Here is an 18,790-nt window from a genome sequence, read left to right on the forward strand (position 1 = left end):
GGCCGTACAGCAGGCGCTGGGGACCAGCGCCCCCACAGGCGCCCGTGTGACCCCCGCCCCGCCCGGCCCGCCGCGGCCTGGGCGGATCTGGGCTGGGGCCACAGGGGCGGGTCCGCCCAGCGGGTGTCCGGTGTCCTCCGTGCGCTCGCTCCCAGGAGTTGGCCACTTCTCCGCCGAGGCGCAGCGAAGGCGACAGCTTTCTTTCGGCGCGGCTGCGTGGGAGCCCGGCGCCTGCTCGGTGGGTGCCTGGACTTGGCGCTCCGGCCCGGGGCTGCCCAGCCATGCTGTGCTGCCTGCTGCTGCGAGCCAGCAACCTCCCCAGTGTGAAGAAGGAGCGGCGTAGCGACCCTGTCGCCAGCCTGACTTTCCGAGGTGAGAGCCCCGTGGCCACTGCGCCCACGCGCGGGAGCCACCCAACACTCCGCGCGCACTGCCGGGTCTGCGGCTCCAGCTCCGGCGCTAACCCCAGGCCAGGTCACAATTTATTCCTCTGTCAGCTGGGACAGAAATCCTAGCCCTGACTTCGCAGAGGGGGTGATGAGGACGAAACGGCACAATAAGTGCCATAGGGCTTTGACAGTTTGGAAAACTGCACAGTAGGTCAGCCATTATCACTTTTCTAAGACCGATACCCGGAGGAAGCAAAGTCTGAGCTCTTAGCGCTGTCCTGGGAATAAGGGTGGGTTGGAAGATGGGTTCAGAAGGTAGAGAGGACTCAGGGCCACTTAACAGCTGGGCGTGTAGACGACGTGCTTTGAAAAACGTCTTTATTTCATTCATTCATTCATTCACCCATCTTTATCAAATGCTGGCCATATTGAAGGTGCCATGTCTCAGTCAGGAAGAAAAGGAACAGAATAGATGGATACGGCCTTGACCTAGGAGATTTTCAGGGGTGTCGAGGGTGTTTTCCAAAATTCAAGGAACCTAAGTCCCCTCATGTGGTGCGTAGACAAAGAAGGTTTTTCTCTTTGGGGCAGCAAAGGAATGACCCACTAGGAAGGACCTTCTGCACCCCTTCTCATCAGGCACCTTAGCCCCCACTTCAAGGCAGAGATTCCCACAGGAGGGGGTGTCTCCGGAGGGGAAAGGGAAGAGGAAGGATCTGTCAAAATTAAGAGGAGGAACAATAGCTGTGAGTCAGAACCCAAGTTCTGCAGAGAAAGATAAATAAGGAGAGGAGAGAAGGTTTCCTCTTAGCCGGGGGCCATAATCTGTGGCCTTGTGGAATTAAAAAAATCATGTATCACAAGAGATAGTCAAATGAAGAAGGGAGGGTGGCTGGTATTTTCAGGAGGTTTAAAAACAGTGGGGCACCAAGAGGGCTCTTTAGCTCTGACCCAGATCTCCATTGAATCCCCAAGCACCCCCAAAATAATAATGATAGATGAAAGACACAATTTGGCAAAGTGAGACCTATGTGTAGATTTTATTCTTTATTATGGGACAATTTACATTTATTTCTCTTTTGAAAAGTGTGATTTGAAACATTTTAGAAAATTTTGCTATTTTCATTGATTGGTGACATGCCTGGGTGTTCACCATGCAAGAGCAATTTCAACACAAGGTGCTGAGTTCTCCTCTGTCCGTCAGATGCTGCCTAAACCTTTATGGTATAGAAATTGTGGGGCCACCATTGTCTGGGAAAGAAATTCCCTAGGGATGCTAAGCCCTGGGGTCCCTATCAGCCTAGGTCTCTTGCATGCTTTGAAACTCTCTTCGGTCTGTTCATAGTTCTTTCCCTGGTTCTGTAACAGTTCTTGGTGACTACTAATATCCCCATTTGGCAAATAAGGAAATGGAAACCCAGGGGAGGTAAACGATGTGTTCAGGTCAATGGTCCTGGTAGGGAACTACCAGCACTTGAAGTGGGAACTGCCCTTGAGCCAGCCAGGTGACCAAGTCCATTGAAGCCCCTCTTGACTGTTGCCCTGGCCCGGGTACCCTGAGAACATGCAGCTGCGGTCCTCCCCAAATCTCTGTATTCTCCACTGTTTACAATGCCTTACTATTTATTTGTACTGATGAGCCCATAGGAAAATGGAAATAAAATGGAGCATAACATTTCCAACTGTTCAAAGTCTATTTGTCTTTCGAAGCCCAGCTGCAATGCCACCTTCTCCAGGAAGGCACCCAGGATTTCCCTGGCTATCATTAGTGTCTCCTCACTGGAGGAGAAAGCACCGTGTTAGGGCTGCTAGTGTACTCATCCCAGCCAGCCTGTGCTCAGTACTCAGCTCCTTACTTAGGACACAGGGACTCCTTGAGAGCAGAGACCTGTCCAATTTATTCATTGGGATGTCCCAGTGCTGAGCACAGGTGGGTACTCTGTAGTGTTTGTGCCTTTCTGGCTCTGCTTTGAGCCATCTCCCAGATGTGCCTGGGAGCCTTACTCAGTCTGGGGCGTGGTCCTTATGCTTTGGAGAATGTGCTTGAAAACAGATTCCCGGGTCACATGCATAGAGGTTCTGATCCGGCGGGTCTGGAAAGTGATCTAAGAATTACATTTAAATGACCTGATGCAGGTCACTTTGGAACCACACCTTGAAAAAAAACTCATCAGAGATGTGTTGACAGGTGAAATTAATGTGCTCCTCCACAAGGGGCATTCACGAGGGAGTTTGGGGCTAAGTTGATGCCTAGGGAGGGAAGTCATTAGAATCAGACCTAGAACCTACAGTGTGTCTAGGCTGGGGGTTCTCAAACCTGGCCCATCAGAATCGCACGGGGAGCTTTAGAAAACATTCTTGCCAACATCCCTGATGCCTCTTCTAGTTAAGCTAAATCTCTCCAGGTGGGGCCCAGGCATAGGTGTTTCTGACAAATTTTCAGGCGTGTTGGATGCATAGTCAGGGTTGAGGAGCACTGAACCCAACCCCCTGTGAAACAGATGGGACTGTGGCTGGCTTGCAGAGAAGCCAGCCAGCGCTGTGTGCTTGGCTCCTCCATGCAGACCAAAATGTATGGGCCTGGCCCCACTTTCCTTGCAGTTGTTCCCTGGACATTCCAGCCTCGGATGTAATTTCAGGACCTGCCTCCCAAAATAGACTATGAGCTCTGGGAGGCTGGACTCTGAGGGCAGTTTTTCGGCTTCTTTGTCTAAGGACCTTAGGGTAGAGGCAATTAATGAATCCTGATCATTCCTTTGTTCTTGTATTAATTAGTTAACTAAAAATACCATGAATCACTGGGCCATGGTAGATATTTTTGACTGATCATTTGTATGAATGAGCAGCTTCATTTCCTATACCATTTACTAATTTGTACCTTTCTTCTGCCCTGCCCATTTTCCTGTAATGTGATTATTTATATCCCTCTATTCATATATTTAGTTCATTGAACAACTATTTATCGAGCACCTGCTATGTGACTGGTGCTGTTCTAGGGGCCGGGGATGCATCCAAGAACAAAACCAGATCCCTGCTGCTTTGGAGCTCCAATGTTTTGTTTCCTTGAAGGCTGGGTGTGCTGTGTCCCCCACTTGGTAGAATTCTGCTCTGTTTCACTAGCTTACCAGCCAGGAACCCAGGAGACACTGCTGATCCTTCCCCCTCTCCCTCATCTCATCAGGTCCTCTCTTCCTTCCCATGTTTCTCCAGCCTCCCCTTTCTCTCTTGGGGGTCTCTAGATTTTGGGCAGGAGCCTGGGGGATCTTATAGAACCACCTGCAGGTAGTGTCCTGTCCTCAGGAAATACACCTGACTCACCTGTGTACGGAAGGTGGGCTGTAGGGGCGCTGGACTCTCTAAACCTGGCTTTTTAAACATTAAAAGTGACTTAAAACATTGAAAACAGCTTTCTGTTTTCTTTTTATAAACATAATATATAATCACTGTAAAAAATGATGAATTACAGAAAGACATGAGGCAAAAGTAAAAAATGGCCCCAAATCCTGCCACTTTGAATCAGTTTGTTAACAATTTGATATATTTCCTTTAAGATTCTTCTTTCCCTTTTTTAAAAAAGCAACTTTAGTCATAAAATTTAACACACAAGTGAAGTACATAAAATAGAAAAGTATGACTTAATGTAGTGGTTATCAACTATGGTCAATTTTGTTCCTCAGGGGACATTTGGCAATGTCTGGAGATATTCTGGGTTGTTGCCACTGGGGTGGGGGTGGGGGAGGTGGTGCTGCTGTCGTCTTGTGGGTAGAAACCAGGGATGCTGCTAAATATCCTACAATGCACAGGACAACCTCACCACACCCACAGCAAAGATTTATTTGGCCCAAAATATTAATAGTGCCAAGGTTGAGAAACCCTGCTTTAATCAGTAAATCTTGAAGGGAATACCCATATATTATCACACAGTTCAAGAAATAAAACCTTTCCAGCCCACTCCTCCACCAGAAGTCCGCAGAACCCTCACTTTCCTCTGTAGGGGTAATCCCATCTCAGATTTTTTCCTAAATATTTGCATTTTTGCTCAAAAATAAATCAGGAGCAATTTTTTTTTTTTTGACTGGTAAGGGGATCACAGCCCTCGGCATGGTGTGGTCTGCACAACGCTCAGCCAGTGAGCGCACCGGCCATCCCCATATAGGATCCGAACCCGCGGCTTTGGTGCTACCAGCACTGCACTCTCCCAAGTGAGCCACGGGGCCGGCCCCAGGAGCATTTTTTAAATGTCGGTAAATATTCTTCTATACAACCTTTTAAAATGTCTGCATAGTATTTTATTATATGGATGCACCGTAATTAATTTACTCAACCCCCATTGATAAATACTCAGGTTATATCACGTTTTTAATATTTATATCCAGTGCCTAAATTGTACTGTCACTGTGAGGACTAAATCTTTGTCCACATATTTAATTATTTCTTTGGGGTAAATACTAGAAGTGGAATGCAGAGGTTCTAGACATATTTAAGGCTTTGCTGCATTTCCCCAATTGCTCTTCTGAAGGTCTGTACCAGTTTCACTCTCCTATCAAGCAAGTGTGAGGGCCTATTTTCTTATAATCTTGCAAACACAAAGCATTACCATGCAAATCTTTGACACTTTCTTAAGGTTCAAATAGTATTTGTGATATTTCATAGTTGTTACCTATTAGTATTTATTTCTTACTGAATTACTTTCTGTTTTAATTTGCCCAAGGGGTGTGTATGTGTGTCTGTGTCTTTTTCTTAATTAGTTGCAAGTGGTTTTTATATATTAAGAATATTAACATTTTATCATAGGTGTTTCCAATATATTCCCCAGTTTTTTTTTTGGTTTGTTTTTTTAATTGATAAATTAAAAGTATATGTAAATCTCTTTCCCAGCTCTCATTGGCCTTTTGTGTTTAAAGACTATGCCTGTGTGATTGCATTCTACCATGGCCATATATGTCCACTGCCCACTGCCCTTCCTGGCCACTTCTTTCCTAAACTGTGTGGTTCTGTCTGGGATTTAGAAAGATAGATGCTTGCAGTGCTCTGCTGGTGAGAGGGGGTGACAGCTGCCCAGTTCTTGGGGTGCACAGGCTTGAGTACACAGATGGTAAGGCAAGTATCAGAGCAAGCAGAGTCCACCTACCCTTATTGTTAGGGGGGTCTGTGCCAAGAAGTGAAGCCACCTTGACCTTCCTTCAGCAGAGACCAGGGCTGTCCTCTCCTTTTGGTTGCTGCTGCCTTTTGGTTGTTTGCTGCTTGAATTTCTATCACTTCTTTGTCTTATGGGTATTTTAATGGGGGTGTCAAGAGAGTGCCCTGCCCAGAGCAAGGCCTCAGCAACCATCTACAGAATAAGTGAGAGGCTGTGTCGAGGCTGTCTGCAGGATCTGAAGGCCCCCTGCAGCTTCTTAGAGCAAGTCCTGGTACCCGGCTCATGGGCAGAAGCAGCTGGCTCACTCTCTGGGAGTCTAAAACACCCCATCTCCCCTCCTTCTCTCTGCTCCCTCTCTAGGCAAGTGACACTAGCAGCCACCCGTGCACTTTGCCTTGGTCAGAACCTGGGAGACATCCTCTGCTCCTCTCCCTTTCCCCATTCCCCACCTGACACTGGCCAGTACACCCCAGCCCCACTGCCTGTGTCCTCACCATCTCCCACCTGAACTTTTACAAAAATTTGGTAAAATACACATAACATAAAATTTACCATCTTAACCATTTTTAAGTGTACGGTTTAGTGCACACTTATATTGTGTGCAACCATCCCCACCGTCCATCTCCAGCACTCTCCATCTTGCCCAACTCTACCCATTAAGCACTAAACTCCCCGTTCCCCCTCCTCCAGCCCTGGCAACTACTGTTTTACTTTGTCTCTGTGATTTTTTTTTTTCTTTTTGTCTTTTTTCGTGACCAGCAACGGATCGCAACCCTCGGTGTTGCACCCGCACCTTGCTCAGCCAGTGAGCGGCCGGTCTGTATGTGGGATCCGAACCCTCGGTGGGAGCAGCGCACTGTAGCAGTGCGCCACCGGCCGGCCCATGTCTCTGTGATTTTGACTACTGCAGGCACTGCGCACGAGTGGAATCATGCAGTACTTGTGTTTTTGTGACTGGCTGAGTGATTTGGTCTGGAGGAGCACCCGGGGCTGCAGCTCGATTCTCATGGTTGCCTGCTGGCCCCCGAGTGTGCAGAGCAGTTGGGGAGAGGGCAGAGTCCCCTCGTCCCACCCGCAGCATGAGCCCTGAGCGCTTTTATGTCTTGAACTATCAACTCTCTTCAGTCACACACGTGAAGCCACACCTCTCATGGCCAGAATTAGTTATGGGGAGAGGACAGGTCTCAATCCATGATGAGGGAGGAACTATTTTCTTAACTGTTTCCTGATTGGCAGTTGTGCCTTCCCTTTCCTCGGCATCAGCAAATCACATTTCTTTTCTGTCTTGTTCTTCTTGGAGGCTACAGTGCCCATCAGTGACCCCCTCCCTTAATGTCATCCAGAGGGTCCTAGAGTTGTCCCTTCTAACCAGGACTTAGTGAAATCTCATCGAGAGCCTTTGTTCTCCTCTTCAGGAAAGGGAGGAAGTAGAAATGGTTAAAAGACACTTAACACAGGGCTTGGCACATGGAGACTGCTCAACTAATGCCAGCTGGGAGCACCAGGAAACGAGTTTCCAAGTAGACAGTTTGAGAGAGGCCACAGATGGAATTTTCCACGTTACTTCTGTGGGGCACAGGAAGCTGATCTGTGATAGGGGAGGGGAAGTGGACACTTAGCTTGCATGTCTCCTCCAAACCCTATGCAGTAGACACTCTTATTATCATCAATTTACTGCTGTGGGAGCAAGGCCTAGAAAGCTTATGATCCTCACCTAAGGACACATAGTAGTAGCTGTTATTTGAATGACTCCAAAGCCATGTGCCTGACCTGTGCTGGAGCCACACCAACATGGCCCACCAGGGGGTTCAGAGTGGATCAGCTAGGGCAGGCCTGGCCCAGCGCCGAGAAGGCAACTGGAGCCCCTTCCAGGACACATCCCCGCATTGTGCCTCCTTTCGTCCTTTCTATCCACTGACACAGAGCCATACTATTAATGGCTGTGTTCCCTGAGAACCGTGCTTTTATCCTCTGGCAAGGAAGTGAACTTGCAGCCAACTTGAGAAATGAAAGCACTCATTCATTCACCATCCAGTTACTGGACACCTCTCTATGTACTAGGATGACTAACATGAGTAAAGCATGGTGTCTGCCCTCTGGAACTCACAGCCCAACTGGGGACACAGATGGAGAAGCTCATTGTTCTACCGCTGTCTAGCACATGTGGCCACAGCTTGCTGAGGGAGCACCAGAGAGACAGCAGCCATCTCTGTCTGGGAGAGTCAGGAAAGGCTTCTGAGAGGAGAGATGATGGAGCTGGGCATTGAAGGATCAGGGGGAGTTCCCTAGATGTGCACAGAAGGGAGGGCTGGGGAAGTGAACTCACATTTAATGCGCATGCTATGTGCCAGGCACCTCACACATCCTATCTTGTTTAATTTTCACAACAATCCCTTGTGGAGGTATTATTATGACCATACAGATGAGGAAACTGCATTTTCACATGCAAAAACAACTTTTCATGAAAAAACAAAAAACATATTGGCTGGCCGGTTAGCTAAGTGGTTAGAGCATAGTGCTGATAACACCAAGGTCAAGAGTTCAAACCCAGTACTGGCCAGCCACCAAAATAAATACGTTAGAGCATAGTGCTGATAACACCAAGGTCAAGAGTTCAAACCCAGTACTGGCCAGCCACCGAAATAAATACACAAACAAACAAACAAACAAACAAACAGAAAACGTAACTAGTTCACCTTGTCAGTCAAGCAGTCATGAAAGTGTTTTTACATGAAAGAATGACTGACAAACTATGGTTAGTCAGACTTGGGCATTTGGCAGATGTTTTCTTGAAAATGCACAAATGAGCCTGCCACTTCCAGGAAAACAGCTGACATTCATCACTTGTTGCCAATCATAAAATTTGAGCTTCCAAGCAGAAACTGGAATTTTAGAAAACTTGTATCTTCAGCCTTCCCAGTACTGCAAGACTCTTCTGATAAGACTGATGGTGACATTAGTGAATGTGATTTTTTGGTGTTGTATAACAAAATGTGTCAACATCTGGAAGAACTACATAACTCATTGAACAAAAATCTCCAGTGACCAATGCATGTTATAGAATCATTCAGGGGTAAAAGATCTATTCAAAGTGCAAGATAGAATAATGAATTTTAATGTGACAGGGTACAAAATGTTCACCAATCTAGTTTCAGTTTACACATTGCAACTTACCTTTAAGAAGTTTAAGAACTACTACTTGTTGAGTTTAGATGTGATATCAAAGAAGGATATTTACAACTCTGAAATTTTATTAAAATATGCCTCCCTTTCCAAGTACATATCTGGCTGGGTTTTCTTCATAGCCAGTGACCAAAATGAGACATCTCAATAGATCGAATGCAGAAATAGATACGATCAGCCAGCCAGGCAGTAAAATGTTTTACACTACAAAAATGTAAAACGGTGTCACTTTTCTTTTCCCTTTGTTTTGGAAGTTGGAGTAATTTTTCATAGGAATGTCACTTATGTTACCATGTATTGGGCTCATTATTGTTATTTTAAAATTAATTACTAAATAAATATTTGTAAATGCCTCAGTTTAAATTTCTAATATGGTAAAATGAATACATACAAGCCACATAAGTAAAAGCTCTTTGAGGTTCTTGATAAATTTTAAGATTGTTATTTTAAAATTAATTACTAAATAAATATTTGTAAATGCCTCAGTTTAAATTTCTAATGTGGTAAAATGAATACATACAAGCCACATAAGTAAAAGCTCTTTGAGGTCCTTGATAAATTTTAAGAGTGACGTCCTGTGACCCAAAAGTTTGAGAACTGCTGCCCTAAGGAATCGCATAAAAAAAGTGTTCCATTGTGATCTGTGTCATTCCAAAGTCCATGATCTTTTCCTACATCAATGACTTTCAAGAGGGAAGGGGGTTGGGGATTGGGAACTCACTCTCTCCCACTGGAGAAGGTTTATCAGAATCTCTGGGGTGGGGGACTCAAGTAGGCTGAGCGACTATTTTCTATAAAATTGCCTGAGAATCCACTGAGCCCCTCTTTGCCTCCTTCCCTCAGATGATTTTCCTCTGCATTCTCTCTCTCTCTCTCTCTAATGCCCCCCTCCTCCAAATCCCTCCACACCCCTGGCCACGACTTTGACCTTCTCTGCTTCCCTCCTCCTCTTCTCCCTGCTCTGAACCTGGCAGGGTGGGGCTGACCCTGCAGGAGGCTGTGCCTCTTCTGGCTGGATAAGCGCTGACAACGCTCAGCTTCAGAGAACTCAGGATTCCTGCAGATGTTTCCAGAGGTTTGAGGGGCTTTCATGGCAAGGCAGGACTCTCTGAAAGCTGAGCAGTGTCCTGGACTTCTCCAGCTCTTTGAGGCCAAAGACTTCTCATTGGAGAGTCTTGCAGAGGTCGGTTGGAAGGGTAATCTTTAAGATGCAACCCAAATAAAAGTTCTGTGTCTGCTTGAACACTTTTCAGTCATCTTTTGGGCACCCAGTCATTTCTGTTCCTCATGCTATGGGAAAAGTTGGACACGTTTAGCCCTTTTCTGTGTCTGCCTAACACAAAGCACTGCAGAGCAAAGCTTAATTAAATGGCTTCCCTCCTTCTTTGGGGCCCTCCACAGCTATTTTTCTCTGTGGATCAATATGTCTTCATGGAAAGATGGGTCTCCAGCCTGGCTGGACTTAGTGAGACCTCTCTCTCTCTGACCTATCCACTTGGTGGCCCTTTGAGGAGGGAGGTCAGAAGCTCTGTCCAAACTCATTGTTTTGTGGATTACCCAGAGAGAGGAAGGCACCACCTGGCCCCGCAACGGACCAGGGGCTGCAACCCAGGCCCCTTCGTCCTGACTCTGGCTTTCTTACGAAAACAATCTCCCCACTCAGAGTCATAGAGCCTGGCACTAGATGGAGGTCTCCGTGTGCATCTGCCTCACTCCTTCCCCTCAGGGCTCACCTGCCCCACAGTGCTGGGGACAGGCATCCACCCCTTCATGTCCTCCGGTCCAGAGGTGCTCCGGCTGTGTGTCCTCTGGGGCTCTGGGGCTTGGGTCTCAGCCATCAGTGTTAGTTCTTATTGTCTATCCCAAAGCCATCTGCATCCCTTTGGCCATCCCTCGTGAGCCAGATGGAGCTGCCTCTGGACAGCTGTGTCAAAGAGATCCTTTCAAGGCCGTGGAGGGGAGAGGGATTTTGTTTTAATGGAGGTAAAATTCACCATTTTAACCATTTAAGTGTACAATTTAGGTGGTTTTTAGGTTGCAGTGTTGTTCAACCACCATTACTATCTAATTCCAGAACATTTTTATCACCCCAAAAAGAAACCCCACACCCACTAATCTATTACTCCCCTTTCCCATTCTCTCTTCCTCCCTCTCCAAGCCCCTGGAAACCACTGATCTGCTTTCTGTCTCTATGGATCTGCCTATTCTAGACATTTCATGTAAATGGAATCATACAATATGTGGAGGTGGATGTTTTTTAAAAAGAGAAATGGAATATTTTCTAGGAAGATGGTTCATTTTTAGAATAAAACAATTTAAAATTAAAAAACTGTATTTTAAAAGTCAGAATAACAATGACAAACTCTTTGAGAAGACTCAGCGTGGCTATCTTCTTTTAAAGAGCGTGGCTATCTTCTTTTAAAGACATCTGTATTAGTCCATTTTCTGTCACTTAGAATACCTGAAACTGGGAAATGTATAAAGAAAGTGAATTTATGTCTTATAATTTTGCAGCCTGGGAAGTCCATGGTCCAGGGAACATATCTGGTGAGGGCCTTCTTGGTGGTGACTCCCTACAGGGTCCCATGGTGACGCAGGCAATCACATGGCGAGAATGGCAAGAGCTTTCATGCGCTCTCCTTACACAGCCACAAGTGCCACTCCCATGACAGCCCACTAAACCATTAGCCATTCCTCCACGAATGGGTTAATCCATTCATGAGGGCATAGTCGTAACAGTCCAATCAACTCTTAAAGGCCCCACCTTTCAAAACTGCCATAGTCTGATTTCCCACCCTCTTAACACTGTTACAATGGGGATCAAGCGTCAATGAGTTTTGGGGGGACATTCAACTCACAGCAACATCCTTCTGATGGGGCTGCTGTTCCGTGGTCACAGAACTGAGAGAGAGGAGTTGTGTGATTGGCGTTGGCCCTTCACTGCAGATGGTGGGATTCTCAGGGGATCCTCTGGTTTCCGAAGATTTCTTTTGGCGGTAGAGCTGACATGGGTCTAAGAAGCTGAACCTGACTTGGTGGGAGGTGCAGGGTGGGATGTGTCTCTCCACTCTCCCTTTGTGTCTCTCGTAGGGGTGAAGAAGAGAACTAAAGTCATCAAGAACAGTGTGAACCCCGTGTGGAATGAGGTATGCGAGGGTTTTCACCTCCCTCCTCCTCTCTCTCTGCTGCCATTGTCTCTGCAGGGACAAATGATGGGGTTACGGGGGAGGTGGCTTCCTCAGTGGTGTCCTCGACGAGGGGTGGGCTGGGGGCCCAGCATGGAACTTGGGAGGAGTGTTGGTGGCCTGGCCTGCTGGGTGAATGGAGACATGTCCTTGCGATGTGGCTGTGGCATAGAGAGGAGGGAGAGGCCTTTTGCCTCTACTTCCCCAGCTCCAGCCAGCCAGTGAGAGGGTATTTAGGGGCTCTCTTGCCTGCTTCATCTCATTCACACAGGCCATTCTCCCTGCCCAAAGCTCACATCCTCCCCACAACCCTCCCTGATTAACCAGGTCCTCCTCTGGCTCCTGCTGGTCTCTGCCCACTCAACCAGCTCCCTACGTTTATGGCTGCTGTGTGGTCCTTTGGAAGCCCTGAGTGTCTTGTGTGAACAGGGTCGGGATGCACAGGGCAGCCTTAGCTCTGAGGAGGGGTGCGGGGCCTCTGGCTGGGCCTGATCAACATGGTGCTAACTCACGTTACCCACCAGGGGCCTGGCTTCTGGATGAGCACAATGATCGTGGTCCCCGAGGATCCTGCAGGGCCACCTGGCATTTTCTCAGCTGGGCTCCTGGCCTGGCTTGCTGGGGTTGGGTTTGAACTAAGCTATGAGAATCTGACCTCTTCCTCTCTTCTGCTGCCTTCATCTCTCACTGTCTCCTCTGAAGCTCTGGAATGCTGGTATTTCTCCATCCGTCCATCCCCCTTCCCCCTCACCCACCCACTAGAATCATTCACGGATGCCTGCTCAGTGCTCTGGGGGCACAAAAGTGAACCAGACACAGTCTCTTCTCCTAGGGGGCCACAGGTTAAGATGCCTTTTTTCCTTTTCTTCCAGGGCTTTGAGTGGGACCTCAAGGGCGTCCCCCTGGACCAAGGCTCTGAGCTTCACGTGGTGGTCAAAGACCATGAGACGATGGGGAGGAACAGGTGAGGGGGCTAGAGGGGGGCTGGTGGCTCGAAGCTAAAGGTAGAGTCATGGTGGATGTGGACTCTAGAATTCGGGCCCCAGACAGCTGATGTTTCAGCTCAGCATTTATTGGGGGCCGCCTCTCGTGGGCCTGGCCTGGGGGCCAGTGGTGTGGAGAAGCCTGGCCACGGCCTCAGAAACTTGGCCATGGGTAAGGCTGAGAGCTGCCCAGGCTGCAGGGGAGGGCAGATGGGCTAGAATCAGTTGCCCACACGTGCCCCAGGGAGCAGCCAGGAGAAAGGTCCCTGTCTCCTGCTCCAGCAGGGAGGCTCCCGGGGGTGGGCTGGTGAGGACAGCGGCACACTCCAGGAGGCAGGCGGAATAAGCCAAGCGTCCAGCAGGGAGGCTCCCGGGGGTGGGCTGGTGAGGACAGCGGCACACTCCAGGAGGCAGGCAGAATAAGCCAAGCGCAACCAACTGGCAGGGAGCTGTCGAGGAGAGGTGGGGCTGGAGGTGAGATTTGTGGTTTGGAGTCAGAATAGTAAGAGTGGGTAACACTGAGTGGACACCTTTCTATGGCAGGGGTTCTATTGAGTTAGTTCATGTATATACTGGGGAGGGTTTCCAGGCAGGGCAAACAGCAGGAGTGAAGTTCTGGTGGCAAAAGCAGGCTCCCTCCAGGCAGGCCATGGGTCGTGTCTCTTGTCCGTGAGCTCCTGGGCCTCATATGCGGAGGAGGGGGGAGGGTGGTATGGGCAGGACAAACCCAGCTTGAAGGTTGTGGGCCTGTTGATTTGGGTGTGGGTGAACTGGGAGACACAGCCTGTGAGGCTGCATAGTGACAGGGTGGGGGTTCAGTTGTCCCTGCTGGGCATAACAGGGTCCAGCTGTGTTGGGTATAACAGGGTCCAGCTGTGTTGGGTGCTGCAGGGGTATGTATATGCTCCTGATGCCATTTACTGAGGTCTAGGCGCAAGGATCAGGCATGAGTTTGCTGTTTTTTGAACCACTCACAGTGGAGCCTTTGTTTGGGAACTGGGTCAGCTGGTGTCTGAGGCCTGAGGCCTGGCTATGTTATCCTGGAATGGGGGAAGAGAATGGGGAAGCAGGAGGATTCAGGAACCAAGGAAAGCCCAGTGAGGGTCTCAGGCTGCAAAACACCACCTGGAACGTTTGAAATCTTAAAAGCTTGGAAGAAAAACCATCTCTCTGTGGCTCTGCTGGCCATGGGTGCAGGGTGTGGGATGTGTGTGGAGGGTGGGACACTTTCACTGGGCCCTCCAAAGGTAGGGCTGCAAGGCGTGGGGCCCATGCCTACTGCCTCAGGTATCTGGAGCTCATCTCATCCAGCTCTGGACCTCAGCAGCCTCCACCTGCCCAGGGGTGGGGGTTGGAATCAGTTCAGGCTAAGCTACCTCTCAACACAGACCAGACACTTTGTGGAATATAAGGCAGCCTCTGACAAGCATGAGTGGTGGACTCACAGGCCAGGGAGGGAGCAGCTCTGGCTGCTGGGCAGTCCTCGAAGGCTTCTTGGAGGAGGGCCACTCAGACTGACTTGGAGGCAGGGTAGGCTTTGGAGAGGGGAGAAGGGGAGGGTATTCCAGTGTGGGGGTTTGGAGTGCAGCTGGGCTCAGGTCTCACAGGTGGGACTCAGTCTCACAACATGTGCAGTCCAGAGAGAAGGGAGTGGTGGGGTTGGATTGGGAGGGGGCCCCCAAGACCAGGCCGAGGATAATAGCAGAACCACGCAGCTGGCACTTACCAAAAGCTTAGCCAATCAGTTAGGTACCACTATTCTAGTCATCATCATTACAGATGGAGAAAGTGAGGCTCCGAGAGATTGGGCAATTTTCTCCAAGGCTAGTGACGGTGGAGCTGTGATTGCAGAACAGATCTTTGTGACATGCTCATAATACTGAGCCTCTCAGAGGCTGCAGAAGCCCCCGGAGGGTGCTGGGCCCTTCTGGAGAGTTCAGTTCCCTGATGATGCTGGAGATGAGTTTACCAAGGCCGAGGTGGGACAGACTGATTACTGCAAGGCACACAGAGGACATGTGTGTTTCATTTCCACCATCATGTGCAGTATTTTTGAGGCCCCGTGGGGAGATTTCTAAGATCATGAAGGCAGCCTAAGAGCAGGGGCTCTGAATGTATTTTTGATCAATTCAAGGGCCAGGATGGCCCTCAGGGTGAGCTGAGGGCTGTCCTGGCCTGTGTGTCAGAGATCACACAGGGGAAGGGGGCAGTAGGCATGGAACCTTGTCGCCCTCCCATTGGCCCCTGTGGATGTCCTTTAGTTCTTGGGGGACAGCCAGCTCTCTGAAAACCAGTTCCCTCATGACCAGTTCACTGCAGGACCGTTTGCTGGAAATCAGTTCCTCAAACATCAACTTGCTGAACAGCTAATTCACTAAACTTATTAATTTACCAGAAACTTCTTCCTCATAGCTACTTGAACATAATTTTTTATCTTTCTGAACAGTTGTCTCAACTTTGGATTTCTGGCAATTAAAAATTAAATTTTAATTAAATGAAATTGAAATTTAAACTTACATTTGTAAATATCTGAAGAATATCAGAGGCTACCAAAGCAACACTGTCAAGTGAGGAAGTGACAGAATTTTGTCTTCATGTCAGGAGCAAATGGGGTACACGGCCTTAATGGCAGCTTGCTTGAACTTGTGGTGCCTGGGGGCAAACCTGTCTGGAGCAGTGGGAGGGAGGACAGGGCACCCGTGCTACCAAACCGAGTAGGGTCTGTTTGCCCAGCGCCACAGAAAGCCAATCGCCCAAGTATGTGTCTTTGCAGCAGAGAAAGAAAGTTTAATTGCAAGGTGGTCGCGTGCTACCAAACCGAGTAGGGTCTGTTTGCCCAGCGCCACAGAAAGCCAATCGCCCAAGTACGTGTCTTTGCAGCAGAGAAAGAAAGTTTAATTGCAAGGTGGTCTTTGTGAGAAGGTGGGAAACTAGCCTCTCAGACCCGCCTTCCCCGATGTACTTATGGGGAAGTGGTTAGGGGTGGTGTGAGGTGTGGGGGATCACAACTGGTCTGTGGGTTTGAAGGAATCCCTCAGTGATCTGTGCTGGGGCAGGCCGTCTGCATGTTCAGAAGATGGCAGAATCAAGAGGATCTGGAGGGGGAGCCCTAGCCTTCTGATGCCAAAGGTCAGACATTTGCACAGCCTCAGTAGGGATGTCTGTAGGCTCAGCCTGCCTAGCCCTGTTTGGATTGGGCCAAGCTACCCTCAACAATCCTGAAAAGGAACACAGTTCCTGACTTCCATACCACAGGCATTATCTTAAAGAGAAGATAGGAAGAAACAGAATGAGAGGTTAGTTATGGAAATTTACTGAAAGAATGAGCAATTTAAACAAGGAATAAACTGTATCTGATAGCCACGGTTGCACTTGCATGAGAATTCTGTAATGTCCCATGCTTAGATCTCGAAGTACGTTTACCCTACACATGAAATGTGAGAAAAGAATCAGACACTGGAAACATTCAAAATTCTAAAACTGTAAAAATAAGAAACATACCAGGAAGTGACTAGGGCAACCATGTAACATTTTAAATTTTGAAAGAAAAGAAATTCAGTGAATTCAGTTCAATGAACATTTTAAGTTGATCACCTGCTCACTGCCTTTGAGTTGTCACTGTTTGGAAGTGATTCCAGGGGCCACTCAGCTTCTGGCTGAGGCTCCCCCAAATCTGTTACCAAACCCAAGTCTGGCTGCCTGCCCCCAAATGAAAATAAACAACCCCAAAAGTCAAATGTTGTTAAAAATGGAAGTCAGCTTTTATTCAGGAATACTGGTGACCTGAGGAGAGATGTTAGGCTCACCCATCTCTCCAGTAAACCTGAAGGAGATGGCCAGACTAGAGCTGTCTCAAAGACTCAGGTTTACTAAGGGGTCTTTAAAGAGGGGGTTGAATGGAACGTGGGAAATAAGCATGAGGGAGGGGGACGTGAGCCGTGGGGGCTCCTTGCAAGGAGCTAGGTACAAGGTCTCACCAAGGCTCCGTCTGGTTTCTGCTCCCATCTTTGCTGTTATCTCAGAGTCCTGCTGGAGGGTGGGATCGGCATAGCTTTAATGATGTCTGCCTTGATTTCTCAGGGTCTAGATAGTAGGTGTCTTGTGGCAAGTTTGCAGCTTCACACTGGCCAGAAAACAACTTTATATTTATGTAAATAATGTCATCTTGCCCCATAACCAAGGTTTGAAATATTAAATAACCATGGGAAAAGAGGGAGAAATGCTTGCCAAGAAAAAAATTGTATCCTTTTAAAATCTTTTACCTCCCATGCAGTTTTAGGTCCCAACATGGCTTCAGTCCTGCTCACTCCAACAAAAGCAATCAGGGACATGGCAGGTGTGATGGTGATTGTTGTCATCTGACTGTGCTCAGGCTTTTCTAGCTGGTGGGTTTCAGTGAGGTCCCCCGGGATCATCATGCGGCCACCCCCTTCTCGTCTGTGAGTCCTGGGTGTGTCTTCCGTGAGCTCACTTACCACCTGTCCTCCCGGGGCAGCCTGCAAGCGAGATGGATCCCAAGCCCTCGGCGGTCGGTCGTCGTTAACTCTCTCAGTCTCCCTGTCTCTCGCCTCCTCTGCCTCTTCCTCACCTCTGTCCTCTGCCCCCATCTGCGTCTGGATTTCCCCTCCATGCCTGCCTCTTTAAGACTCACTTTGCTTCTTCTCCTTCCTGCCCTCCTCTCCTTCGACTCTTTCTCTCCTCCCTGCTCGATCCCCACCTCCACTGTCCTCGCATTTCTGTGTCTTCCTTGATGACCACTGGCAGTTTGTGGGGGACCTCATTAGACCAGTCTGGCCTGCTGGCCCAGAGTGGGATCTCGGGGTGCCCTCCATGCCTCAGGCAGAGAACCTTGGGCTGGGAACCACCTGTGGATTGCTTGGCAGCCTGCCCACCCACCAGAGGGGCAGCCCTGTGCCTGAGGGACCCCTGAGCCAACTTTGTGTGGATCAAGTCAGGTTTCAAATGCATATGAAAGGAAGCTCTGCTCCTACGGATGGAAGACACTCCTGCCAACCCAGCTGGAGTTCCTGGAACCCTGTTCCAGGCTGCATGGACAACTTCCCGTTTACTCTGGGCTTCTCAGAGAGAAGCTGGTGGGGAGATGACCTGCATCCCTGATCAGGTGTTTTGGCCACTGGGATGTTCAGCTAAGAGATTCTTAATCCAGACCATACAATAGAATCACCTGGGCAGCTTTTACACAGACTGGTGCCCGGGCCCCAGGCCAGAGTTCTGATTTAATTAGCTCAGGGCATGGTCTGTGCAACCTCACTACCTCTCCAGGTGCCCCGTGCTTCCATTGTACAGCCTGGCCTGAGACCACTGATCTGGACTCCAGACCAGTGCTGCCCAATAGAACGTTCTGAGCTGATGGAAATGTTCTGTCTGTGTTGGCTAGGGTATCTGAGGAACTGAATCTTAACTTTATTTAATTTTAGTTAGTTAAATTGAAATAACTACATGTAGCTAGTGGCTACCATATTGAACAGAACAGCTCCAGATATTTAGAACAATGTTCCAACCCTTGGATGCATCTTAAAATGACCATGGAGTTTTAAAACATACACTATCTGGGCTTCACAGCAAATTGATTAAACAGGAAACTCTGGAGTGGATTGCAGGTATCAGCGCTTTTGGAAACTGCCCAAGGGAGGCCAGTGTGTACCCAGGGGAGAAGCCACTATGTGGGAGCAATGTGGGCCCTTCTGGAAGGAACTGCTGTCTTGTAATAGGTTATGTATGTAATTATTGCTGAAATAATCATTATAGCATAATAGTGGCTGAAACTGCACATAGTAAAATTGTTAAAGAAATGAAAAATAGACTGAAGAATCCTGTTGATAACTGCACACGTTGACCTGGGAAAATTGGACTTAATAGAAATAATTCGATAAAAGAAAACTCAAAATG

General features: G+C 48.4%; 1 protein-coding gene across 1 annotated transcript in view; it reads left to right on the forward strand.

Annotated features, from left to right (window-relative positions):
• Positions 1 to 18,790, forward strand: part of LOC103610110 (dysferlin-like) — a gene marked incomplete at its 3' end in the record, with an annotated part of 53,249 nt that overhangs the window by 1,158 nt on the left and 33,301 nt on the right. The window contains exons 2-4 of the mRNA XM_008594349.1: positions 156 to 372; positions 11,803 to 11,858; positions 12,770 to 12,861. Of these exons, the coding sequence (XP_008592571.1) occupies positions 156 to 372; positions 11,803 to 11,858; positions 12,770 to 12,861 (365 nt within the window). The remainder of the gene's footprint in view (positions 1 to 155; positions 373 to 11,802; positions 11,859 to 12,769; positions 12,862 to 18,790) is intronic.

Source organism: Galeopterus variegatus, unplaced genomic scaffold (assembly GCF_000696425.1).
Source record: "Galeopterus variegatus unplaced genomic scaffold, G_variegatus-3.0.2 Scaffold10606, whole genome shotgun sequence".
In the NCBI taxonomy this organism is placed as follows: domain Eukaryota; kingdom Metazoa; phylum Chordata; class Mammalia; order Dermoptera; family Cynocephalidae; genus Galeopterus; species Galeopterus variegatus.